This window comes from Sander vitreus, chromosome 23 (genome assembly GCF_031162955.1).
Source record: "Sander vitreus isolate 19-12246 chromosome 23, sanVit1, whole genome shotgun sequence".
Lineage (NCBI taxonomy): Eukaryota > Metazoa > Chordata > Actinopteri > Perciformes > Percidae > Sander > Sander vitreus.
Window position 1 is genome coordinate 7,518,400 of NC_135877.1, and position 12,500 is coordinate 7,530,899.

General features: G+C 44.0%; 1 protein-coding gene across 11 annotated transcripts in view; it reads left to right on the forward strand.

Moving 5' to 3' along the window:
- The window catches only part of sox5 (SRY-box transcription factor 5), a 237,569-nt gene that overhangs the window by 158,739 nt on the left and 66,330 nt on the right, over window positions 1-12,500 (forward strand). For all 11 annotated transcript variants that reach the window (XM_078242529.1, XM_078242530.1, XM_078242524.1 and 8 more), the window contains 2 exons: window positions 3,447-3,642; window positions 11,572-11,794. In XM_078242529.1, coding sequence (XP_078098655.1) covers window positions 3,448-3,642; window positions 11,572-11,794 — 418 coding nt within the window. In that variant the 5' untranslated portion in view covers window position 3,447. The remainder of the gene's footprint in view (window positions 1-3,446; window positions 3,643-11,571; window positions 11,795-12,500) is intronic.

A 12,500-nucleotide genomic window follows, 5' to 3' on the forward strand; every position in this document is an offset into this window, starting at 1 on the left:
TGTGTGTGTGTGTGTGTGTGTGTGTGTGTCTGTGTGTGTGATAGCCTGTGACATTTCTGCGATGGCTGCTTTGTCTTTCTCTGCCTCTTCAATAAAGCTGAAACAAATCTTTTGCCCCCATTTTGCTTAATTCATTCGATTGGTGTGTGAGTGAGCAGCCTCTCTCACGCGTCCATAAGCTTGCTGCCTGTACTGTATTTAAACACGCTTGAGTGTGCGCGAAACTTGCCGCTGCTGACGTGCCAACATGAAATGGACGCGTTGATTACAGTAAGCCGAGGCCAGGAGATGGATAACCACCGTCCATGGCGATTATTCGGCCTGTTAATGGACGTACGCCGCTGTCCGATTAGTGACTTAGCAGCAGTGGACATATGTGATATGAGAGAGACTTAACTGAGGAGCCGCTAATCATGAAAAAGCCAAGGGGAAGTGGCGCTTTAATCTCAGCTTAGCTCTCTCACCGTGTGTGTGTGTGTGTGTGTGTGTGTGTGTGTGTGTGTGTGTGTGTGTGTGTGTGTGTGTGTTTTTTTCCTGCAATGGGAGTTTGGGAGGACAGAAGAGACAAACAACATATTAGAAATGTGTTTATTTGGAGTTTACTTATTCATTTAATCTGTAAATGAAAAAATACACTGCAATATTGTTGCTCTGGTGTTATGTCATTTGAAATATCCCTGTGCTGCTTTGTGGAAAAGGATAGCAGCATGTGTGTATGTATTAAGTGTGTTAATGACAGGTTGGTGTGAGGTGTTTAGATTTTTGACGTTGTTGGACGGGGCAAAATTATGCTAATATTTTCTAATTATGACCTGTACTACGCAGCCCATTTATATACTTAACAAAACCTCATCTTTTTTAATCCTTGCATCGCTCGGCGCTTTCAAGCGGCTTCCTCCAGGTCTCCTCCAGGTCTCCGCCGGCATGACAGCCCTGCCAAACTTTAAATGAAGTAGCCGGCGTAACCTGCACACCCGCCGTGCCCAATTGTATAGTAATTCGACTTCAAAGACGAAACGGGAGGGAGAGGGGGATTTTATAGCCGGAGAGGAGCTGTGAACAGCCTCCCCATTCATGGACACCCACCTCTGAGGAAGTAGTAGCAGAGTATGGGAAGGGGGTGGACGGGTGTGAAGAAGAAGAGGAGCACAAAACAGCAAAAAGCATGATGAAATGTTTGCCACTGAGTTATTTCCGTTAGAAGAGAAAAGTGTTGTCTTTGGCCCACAGAGTTTTGAAGATATCTGTGTTGTTGTCCGTGTTAATGTGTAACTGCTCTTGTCTGTGCACTGCCTGTCCATCGAGATAAGTCAGTGTGGCTACTGTGGTTAAATGATGGATGATAAAATTGTAAAAATAAGACAAAAACAATAAATCCTCACATGCACAGTGAGGTTTCTGCAGCTGAGCCAAACTGCAACATTAGTGAGCTGAGAGGTTTCAAAGCTGACCCCAGGTCTGTGCGGGGTTATGGCCAGGCAGAAGTTTGCACAGGACACAAGGGGAGGTGTGTGTGTGTGTGTGTGTGTGTGTGTGTGTGTGTGTGTGTGAAACAAAAGGCCCGAGTGTGAGAGAGGGAAAGGAGGTAAAGTAAACAGGCAGTGATGAAGACAGACCTGCAGTGTTAGGGCCTCTGTTTAATGTATGCGTGTGTGTGTGTGTGTGTGTGTGCGTGTGCGCGTGCGCCATGTGGCTCAAAGCCCTGTAGTTTATACAGCTGGGCCTGCCGCTTACATTGGATGGTGTGTGGAATGACACGCACACAGACTCATGCGCGCACACACACACACACACACACACACACACACACACACACACACACACTTCTTTCTCCTCAAGTCAATTTCATTGTTAATATAAGTTGGTTTTAATGATACCCGCGTGCAGTTTTATCTCAAGTCCTTTTGTCATCGCAACAAATAAAAAGTCGTTACTGGTCATTTATGGCCCTACGGTTTTGCTGAGCAAGAGCAGGAGAAAGATAAAGAAGATATGTGTGTGTGGGTGTTTGTCTTCTGTACGCATCGTGCTACGTGAAAACACTGATTCTACCGTGTTCAGCATTATTGTGACAGGTAGAGTTTGATTAATCTAACCTCGATGAAAAAGTACCAAAAAAGTTGTTAAAGTTATAGATTGTAGTTTTTCGCGATTTGATTTGTTAGCCAAAGGTGTATGTTTCTGTAATGGTGATTTTTTTTCTGATTTAACTTCAGTTAAGTGGGTGCAATTGGACAACCTTTAAAAGCCCGGCGGAGGCCATTGAAACGCATACAAAGAAAACTAACTGCTTATCTGTGTTCCTGTAAACTTCTCAGCAATATACAAATAATAATGTAAATTGGTTTCAATTATTAGATTATCTGTGAGATTTTTTTAATCTTCCAAAACCAATTAAAGGTAATAAAATTACATCATTATTGTTAGTCTTTTTTTACCTTTTTTTTTTTCTCCTTCTTTTTAACGTTATCATTGGAGTGGAGCTCATTTATTTGTGACCGTAACCTTCCACCGCGATGTGGTAACGCTGCATGCTGCGTTTTGTATCCTGTCGCCTCCAGTGAGCAGCACTCAATATTGTTTGCCTTTCCACTGTCATGAGGTAAATAAGCAATGAATTAGTGGCAGTGGCTGCTCTGATGAACAATGCCAGATGTACAGTCCAGAGGAAACCAGATACAGTCAAGAGTGTGAGGGCAAGAATTTGAGAGAGAAAGGAGAGGTAGAGCAAATCAGAGACAGACGAGGTATGGATGGAGGATAAAGCTATGACGATCTAGGTGAAAGAGATGCAGTGTAAAAAAAAAATACCCTGACTTGTCAGTCAAAGGGAGAGTAAGAATGAGCGGACTTTGAGAGTCAGACGCCTGTTGCTTATGTCTCGTTCTTCACCGCTTCCAATCACACACCTCTTCCCTCAAGTTTTCACGGTCCCTCCATCCACGCCTCCATCCTTCCATCCCTGTCATGCGTGGCCTCTGTGCAACTGAGCTTTAGCAGCCTATTACCCAGGGTCGTAGTCGCAGTGGCTTCAAGGCTGACAAGTGCATCTGAAAGCACTCAGGCTCACAAACCGACTGAAGGGGATATTGTGTGGACTGAACGAGCTGAATGTGTGACAGAAAAAACGTATCCAGAGAAAAAGGGAGGAAAGAGAATAGGTGCAAGTTGATGAGCTGAATGGGATTTGGTGAATTCCTGCTGGGAGGACTTAAAGATGTCTTCATGCAAGGTTCTTTTACAGTGAACACACAGCAAAGTGGGTACAAATGTAAAGTCCAGGAGTTTAAAGGAGCTAGTTTTAGCCACAGGAAGGTCCACACTTTGTGTTTCCGCCATACAACTCCAGTTGTCAACCTATTATATCATCCTTTGAATATTGCTCACTCTTCCCTTTGTTTTTCCTTCTCTCTCTGTCTTTCTATCTCCCTTCTTTTTTTTTCCAGGATGTCTTCCAAGCGACCAGCCTCTCCATATGGGCGGACAGATGGAGAGGTAACCATGGCAACCAGCAGACAGCGAATGGAGGATGAAGATAGCGAGGGACTGGGCGGTGTCATCCACGTCCCCCTGGTCTCCTACTGCGGCAAGGTGTCCCCTCGCTCGCCCCCCAACCGCAACTTGGACAGCCCCCCTAACATGGTAAGGACAGCTATGGATTTTTCCATCCGATCTCGTTTATCGTATTGTGAAAGCAGCACCCACTTATGGGTGACGGCGGCCTTGAGCGCTGACTCAGGGTCACGCTATGAAACACGTGCAACATGTAAAGATGGTTCCAACTGGTGTGACCCACAGTGTGTGTTACTGCCTCAGGTTTTGCTTCTCAACCCACCAGTGTAGTCACATTAGTTTGGTCTCATTTGGGAAACTTTATCCGTGTTGAAAACTTTAAAAAAGTTTCAATATTGTTTTTATGAAGAAAAAAAAGATATTAGTAGAGATTATGATGAGATATGCACTTTTTTTCCCCCCTTCCTAGTAGTCCTTCTTAACCCATTGCACCCAATTGCCACAATTTGCGTCAAAACTACACTTTTATTAGGAGTCATAACACAATCACACCTGAACACGCTGACATGATACACATATGTTAAGATTCAGTGTGATGTATTCATATATGTCCGTCAATAGTAAATAATACATCGGAGAAGTCAGAGAAATATAGACGTTTCTTAAAACATACTTGAGAATCTTTACCTTTCCATAAGGCATCTGCCTCGATCTGCCTATGTGTGTTTGAGAGGCTCGGGGTGACCCCTAGGGCACAGACCCCAGATCAGATCATGTTCACGATAATCCTGGCCTCCAGGGTTTTATAGGGATAGGCAGCGCTGAGGGCAAACGTAGCCCTTTGTACTTAATACAGTTATACAGTCTGGATCTCAAAAACCGCTTTAACATTGGTATGTTGTTTACTCCTCTAATGGTAACTGAGATTCCCCTTTTAAACCCAAACACAAAACAACGGCACAAATCTCAAACAATGACAACAATGAAATGTATGTTTGGTTTTTGGACATGAAAAGAGTGAGATTTCTAAAGAGGCAGAAATTGACTTTCTCTGCGTGTGAAAAGCAGTTTGGCGCTGGGAGCTGGAGTTTTTTATTATATTTCAGAAATGGGAGAAAAAAAAAAATTAAGGTTCAAGGCTACTGTTTGGGGGCACACAAGTGTTTTGCTTTTATGTGCCCGTCACCAGCCGTCGCCTTGAGCCCATTTGATGCACAGTTGCGTGACTGCAAAATGTGAGCCATTGCAGTGAGTCATTTTTTTCGGGATGAAGTGTGACATTGTGGTGGTGGTGGTGGTGCTGTATGTATGGCTCTGTGTGTGTGTGTGTGTGTGTGTGTGTGTGTGTGTGCATGCGTGCGCGCGCACAGCGATGTTTTCCTGATTGTGACTCATTCTGCATTCTATACATGTGGTGTGATTTACAATGCATGTTCAGTACATAAGTGTGATTATGTGACTGTATAGGGTATTACGTGTTGCTGGTATGCATTATTTATTTATTTATTTATTTTTTTAAATTATGTTTGCACAACAAAATGTTGACTATCCACCGTGAGAAACATGTTATGAACGTTTAAGGGCATCTGTTAAAGGATTTTGTCCTTTTTTTCTTAATTTAAAAAAAAAAATGTAAACGACTCCTATATGTTTGTACCAAAACTCTTTATGGTGTGTTTTCACTCACAGTGTGCATACACAGCTCACTGTCTTCCCTTCTCCTGAGCCCTTACCTTGATACACACCTTGTCACAGCAGCGCTCTGATAAACACCATGGACCTTTCACCCATACTGACCGTAAATGCCCTGCATGCTGTAAAACAATGAAACAGCGCTAAGGAGCTGTAAAGGAAAGCTAATTCTGTAATTAGCCCGCTGATTAGCCTGCAGGCCCCTCCCACGGTGGACTCTGCATGTGTGGCAGGTGCCGACTGTAAACCAAAGTCCTGGGACCATGGGGGAACACTCAGGCGTGGAAACACACACACACACACACACACACACACACACACACACACACACACACACACACACACACACACACACGCAAACACACACTCTGGCTTATCTGTTGCTATAGAGGACAGTGATTATATTATTCCTTGTTCATTTAGATTAAATTAATTTAGATTTATCTGTTGTATTTACACGTGTATTTAAGCAAATATATATAACTATCATTAATATTGCATAGAATTGTCGTTATCACTGTCCTCAGTCATAAAGTCATTATGAAGACCCCGCTAGAAAAATTCATAAATATCCTCAAAATGACACACAATTGCTTTCAAGTCCATTAATTGACAGCAGAAGGGAGACGGAGTGTGTGTGTGTGTGTGTGTGTGTGTGTGTGTGTGTGTGTTGGAGAGGTGTGTGTGTGGGGGGGGGGTGGCGGCTATTATACACAGCATAATAGCTGATGTGGCTTATGAAGTGGCAAGCCAGGGTGTATGTGTCTAGTGGGTGGGATGGGGGCTTATCCGACTGCCTGCTTGGCATGTTGTAAGATGTGTGTTAAGTAAGGTAAAGGGGGGGGGGGGGGGAGGTTACAGCGCCAATCCCTTCGCTGCTGACTGTCAGGGAAGAGTGGATGAAGAGAAATAGAGAGAGAAATGGTGAAGTAGATTTACAGTGTGGCGGGGGTGTCGGCGGGACTCTAAGGGGGGGGGGGTGGGGGTCTGTCTCTCTCAGGGCAATTGACGTAAAGTGATAGGGAGAAGTAAATGGCTCACAGGCGACCGGTTGACTTGGAAGTGAGGCAGCAGGGGAGAGCGAGACGAGGGGGGGGGGGGGGGGGATTACAGCTTTATCTTGTCATAGTAAATTAACACGGCGGCGGAGACGCACTCAGCTACACACTGACCTCTTCATCCCGGCTGCCTCGCCTGCCTGCTCGGCTTTGGCCCGGCTGCTTTACCTGCCTGCTGCAGCTGCACACACACACACACACACACACACACACACACACACACACACACACACACACACACACAGAATTGAAAAAAAACACTCGCACACATTTTAGAAAGCTTGAAAGGTATCACATTATTCACTTTTAAAATTTTGTTTTTTTATTAACCCCGGCTCTAGATGAGAATTGTGCTTTTTTTGTAATGGTTTGGAAATGAATGTAGTTCAGCTAAAAGGGTGTTTTATTTAAAGTGAAGTTCTCACCGTGCTGGTGGACCCTGATTGGCTGAGAGCAGTTCAGTTTAAATGCCTGATGGGAAGGATTGTAGCGGTAGTTCAGTGAGGTCAGCCAATCAACACAGAATCCAGTTATGATGCAGAAGAGTTAGTAGAGGATGGAATTTAGTTTTGACCTTATTCTCCAGTAAATGTGAAAATTCAAACGTATAACTGCTTTTAAATCTGTAGTGCAAAATACATTTCTTTATTTCTTCCTTTCTTTCTTTTAGGTCTTTTATGTTTGTTTTCGGAATCCTTGCAGACAAAAATGTTTATACATCAGGCAGAACCTCTGCCTGATGATGATCTTCTCTCTTAAATGTGTTAATGGTCAAACACTAATTATTTCATTAACAGGCGAGATACACACTACCAGGATAGAGAACTATAAAGATATTTCATCAGGCATTATTTCTTATTTATTTTCCTCCCTGAGCTATCTCTTGTCCCTTTTTTGTATAATTTGAATGTGCAATTGTGTGTGTGTGTGTGTGTGTGTGTGTGTGTGTGTGTGTGTGTGTGTGTGTGTGTGTTTTTGTAAATTTGACAGATTTAACACAGTCATTGAGCAGTCTTGAGACACAGTGGTCACACTTAATTTCTCATGCCAGTGATGCACTAATGAATCAACACACGCCTGCCTGTCAACAGCGAGGGGTCGTGGTAAAATATACTGGCGTACATTTTAGCCAAACTGCTATTTAAAATACAGCTGCGTGTGTTTTAGATAAGGAAAGGGCAAGTCTGTCATTAGGCATAAGTTTAAATATACAATTAGAATTAGGACATTCAAATGAATCAAGTAACATTTTAAATGTGTGGTTTTCCATGGAAAAAGCTCCACCATATTGTTGGAACAGGAGGATAAAAGTAATGCTTGTCTCAGCCTGAGGGACCTCGAAGTCAAAACTGACAGTGTCTGTGTTTAGCCATGGCATGTAAAGGGATTTGCTGCATGTGTGTGTGTGTGTGTGTGTGTGTGTTTTTGGCAGAGTAATCGGAGGTGTGTTAAGTGTATGTCGTTGAGATTGGCAGCTCTAGCACGAGAGCTAAGTCCTTACCCCCCTGCAGGAGTGATCAGTGACATTCTCTTGGTGTGTATTTGTGTGTGAGCATTTTAGTTTCGAGCAGCTGTTTCCAGTTCTTCCTACTGCCACATTGTCCATGCCTTGATCCACAACAACGCGCCAAGCATCAAATATTGTTTTTCACACATACACCTTGCACAGCCCCAGACATAGAGAGAGAGAGAGAGAGAGTCGGGCAACAGAGAAAGCGGAAGGGAAAAAGAGGAAGATATAAAAAAAAAAAGAACATGAACAGCGGCATCTGTGCTGGCTGTAGGGAGAAAAAAATAGCATTTGGATTTTTTTTCTCCTCGTTTTCTGGCAAGTGTTACGTGTTTTTAAACCAACCTCCCCTCACAGATGAGCTTAAGAAGACAAAAGTTGTTTAATTCGGTTCCATTGCAGAGGCTGTAAAAGGATAAAGAGAGTGAGGCGCAATTTTTACTTTGTTCCAGTCATTTTGGAAGAGAATTGACATCTGCAAACTAAAGGCAGAACCGCCCACACTGCCAGCCTGCCACATCCAGTGCATATAAATACATATATGCAGGCACTTACACATTGACAACACACACACACATACACACACACACACACACACACACACACACACACACACACACACACACACACACACACACACCTACAGGCTATGTGCACTCACAGTGTCACACATATACGCACAGAAATGGCAAAATAAAATAAATAAACCTGCTCACACGCATGCACTGAGAGCAGGGCATGAACGTTTACACTATCCAGAATTTCTGTTTGTACTTATGAATAAATGCATGTTAATGAGAAAAGTTTTTGCAACTGGAGTTATTGCAGGAGCATGTGGCCGCGCAGTGAGTGACACCCGTTTACAATAGAGGAATCTGTCTTGTGTCTTGTCTTTAAGATCCCTCTGTCTTGGACTTTGCAAATCGCCGGGGTAAGAATGTCAGCAGGGCACATGGATTATCATTATATGCTGGGAGGTTGATGATAGGGGGGGGAATCATAAGCCATTTAAGTTGCCTCTGGGATAAGTCTGTCTGTCTGACTCCACACATAAAAAAATGTCATGGGCCCTAATTTAGCAGATCTTAGAAGAAAGCCTCGGCTCCCTGCTAATTCCCCTTGATTTGGAAATGACCTTCATTGTTGGACACGGCGAGATGACATCTCCCGGGCAGATTTTTCGACCGAGCGAAGAGATCAGACGCCCCCCACCCCCCGTATTCTTGTTCTGTTTGTTTTGTTTGTGCGACATCTTTTTCGAAAGAAAGAGTGCGGCTGTTTTAAGTAGGCGCTGGATTAGATAAATGGGATGTGACAGGTGTGACCGCTGCCTTCAAGATGCCTGCCTCTCTCTCTCTTTTTCTCTCTTTCTCTCTTACTCCATGTATCTGTCAACTCTCTCTCTCTCTCTCTCTCTCTCTCTCATTTCCTCTAATACCATCGCCTCTCATTCGCCTTTCGGTCTTTCTTTCTTTCTTTCTTTCTTTCTTTCTTTCTTTCTTTCTTTCGTTCTATCTTTCATTGACTTCTACCCACTTACACTCCTTCTCTCCCTCTGTCTCGTTGCATTTGCATGTCGCTGATGCAACTCGTAATCACAAAGCCGCTCATTTGAAGTCTGAATTTCCCTAATCTGAAGAACAGGAGAGGCTGAAGGAAAAGAAATGAGACAAGGAGGAAAGACAGGATCAGGTCGAGCCGTCACTAGGTCAGGTGGTGAGCGGAGAAGAGTAAAGTCTTTGAAGAGCTTTAAGATCACAAGACACGTCCCCCGCCAGCGCAGCACAGCCCTCTGCCAGTGTGTTAGGAGCCTCCACAGCGACTGGTTGACGCCTCATCAGCGCGTCATATATATACAACTGTTGAAGCCATATCATCGCTGTCACACTCTGTCCCTCCGTTACAATGCGTGTGCAAGCGCACCGAGGAGAGAATTAGTGAATTATTGAGAGTGCTGACTTATTCAGAGTGTTGAAACACACGCGAGAGAGAGAGAGAGAGAGAGAGAGAGAGAGAGAGAGAGAGAGAGAGAGAGAGAGAGAGAGAGAGAGACAGTCAGTCAGTGGAGTGTAGAAAGTGACAATGAAAGCATCGTCAATATTGAAAGCCTCTGTGTGGCTTTATTCTTGAGGAGTTTGTTCTTATCGTCTGCTCAGATGGATGAAAATGAACTCTGCCTGTACGATAGAAAATAATAGAACCTGGGGTCATCTGGGGTCTAGATGACTTCATTGTGGACTGTGATCTCAGTATGAAGTTCCACTTCCACCAGCAGCCTGTGAGTTAATGATTAAGAAACAAAATCAAATCTCCACCCTAATACACTGTATTGTCATTAATGGCGGCTGGAACGTACAAGTGTTAACCACAGCGACACACAGACAAAGAGAAGTATGTGTGTGTCCCAGGTGGCGTGCTCCATATTGTAGTTGGATGAGCCAAAGATTAACCATGGAAGGTTGACCCTCGCGTCTACAAAGAGCTGAGCTGACGGATTGACTCACTTGTTTCTGTAATTAAAGAGCACAACACACACCTTAAGACACCTGTGCGTGCATGTAGGAGGATACTGTACGCGCCCAAGTGTCTGTCGGTGCATTCAAAGCACGTCACTCATCTATATGTGTATGTGTGACAAACGGGCAGTGTGTGTTCTCTTCTGAAGCTGACGCTGTCCTCCTCCTCAGTGTCACTGTTAATTGGGCTTAGCCGGCATTAAGTCTATCATGCGGGCTATCCAAACAAACACAGGTTTTATTTGGTCAAAGATTAGGGTGCTAGGCATTACTTACCAGTCAGCTGCTGTCGTTTTTTTTTCTTTTCTTACTGTTCATTCAACTTCATCAAAGTTTAATTTAAATGATCCATTCACGATCATTTAAGTGATGAAAGATGATAATAGCTTAAAGATCCCCATCCCTAAGTTTTAAGACAAGTTCAATTACTTTATTAGAAAAGAGTGCAATTTTTCACGATTAGAAATTTAAGAATACATTTTTTGTATTTATGAGAGGATTATGATTTCCAAACATCATCACACTTAATGTTATGACTATGAATGTTATGTTATAAACTTTAGACACAAGACAGTAGGGTAATTATTCCACACGACAGCTTGGCGAAAGCCACAGAGCTGTATATATTAAATGTTTTTATCATGCTGATTGTTGTTTTGTCATTCCTTTCATAAATGTAACGTATGGAAATTATTTGACACCTCTCCAAAGCTTTGTTTTGGGATCTATTTTTTTTTGTTGTTGTGATTTTCCTGTTTGATGGAGTTGCATCCTCAGCATTAATTGTCACCAATTGTAGGAAAAAATGTAGCGCAGCGCTAACAACTTGGGCCTGTGCTTTGGTACAGCAGTGTTGGACGTCCCTCAAAGCCGAGCCGCTGAAGGCTTTGTGATGAAGAGTTTGAATGACTTAAGAGTGTGCGGAGTCTTTTTGCTGTTGTTTCATGTGCTCGTTCTGTCAAGTACCTCCAAGTCAGTCAAATGCAGATTTCCGAGGATGTGAGAGAGACAGAAGAAGAAGTCGAAGTGTGCCCTAACTTGAGATAACTGGCCAGGGATGACAGTTGGTTGCAGTGAGCTATGAGAAGCGGAGATGGAGAGAATAAAGAGAACAAGAGAAGAGTGGAGGAGGATGGAGATAATGAAGGTTGTATGCCAGCTCCTCCTCCGCCTCCTTTTCCTTTTTTTCCTCCCAGTTTGTTTATTTATGTCTTAAAGTTTAGGTCATTTTTTAATCGAGTAATTTACCTCTTCCTTTCCCTTCTCCCTCCACCCCTTCCAGGAACGGGACTGCACTAAGGGAAGCTCTCTGAGTCCTTACCCCCAGCACAATGCTACCTCACCGGGCAAAGAGGATGGCGGAGGCGGAGGGCGGCCCTGCAGCGACGGGGGCTCGGCCACAGGTACCCTGGGGACCCCCGAGAGACGCAAGGGCAGCCTGGCAGACGTGGTGGACACACTGAAACAACGCAAGATGGAGGAGCTGATCAAGAACGAGCCAGAAGGTCAGTGATGAAAGGGGACGCCTGTGCAGCCAGATGTGTGATCCGCGAAGCCCCGCCATCTCTCTGGCTCCGCGCCGCTGTTTTATCACACTCTGTTGTCCCTTCTCTCGTTTCTGTCTTGTTTTCTCTCTATCATTCTCCCTCTCTGCTATGAACCCACACACACTCCGATGAGAGGGGAGCCTTTGTTTTTCCAGCACACAGACACACGGCATCAGCTGTTTGGGCCTATTGTCCACCATGCTTTGCATATCTATCACAACCTGACAAATAAGATGTGTGTGTGTGTGTGTGTGTGTGTGTGTGTGTGTGTGTGTGTGTGTGTGTGTGTAGTGTATGCCGGAGCGTGTGAAAAGCCTGACTGCTTCACAAAACTCCCTTAACCTTTAAGGTTAGATTGTTTCCTGGTGTTACATTTCAAAGGAGGGACACTCACATTATCTTTCTGCTGAATGATCAGTGAGGGTTAAATGCACCTTATCACCTTTCCTTCTACCTTTGAAACCTTTGGGATAACTCTCTCAACCCTCAGACAAAGATTTCGCACACTGTTGAAGACACTAAACCAGATTTTTGCCCAGGGCTACATAGCTTAGCTTGATTAGCCCCCACATTTCATTCACAAATTTAGCCTCGGGCTAACCGTTGGAGTCAAGAGATAAAATTAGCCCATGGCCAGCTCTAATTTGTCAGTGGGCAGATACAT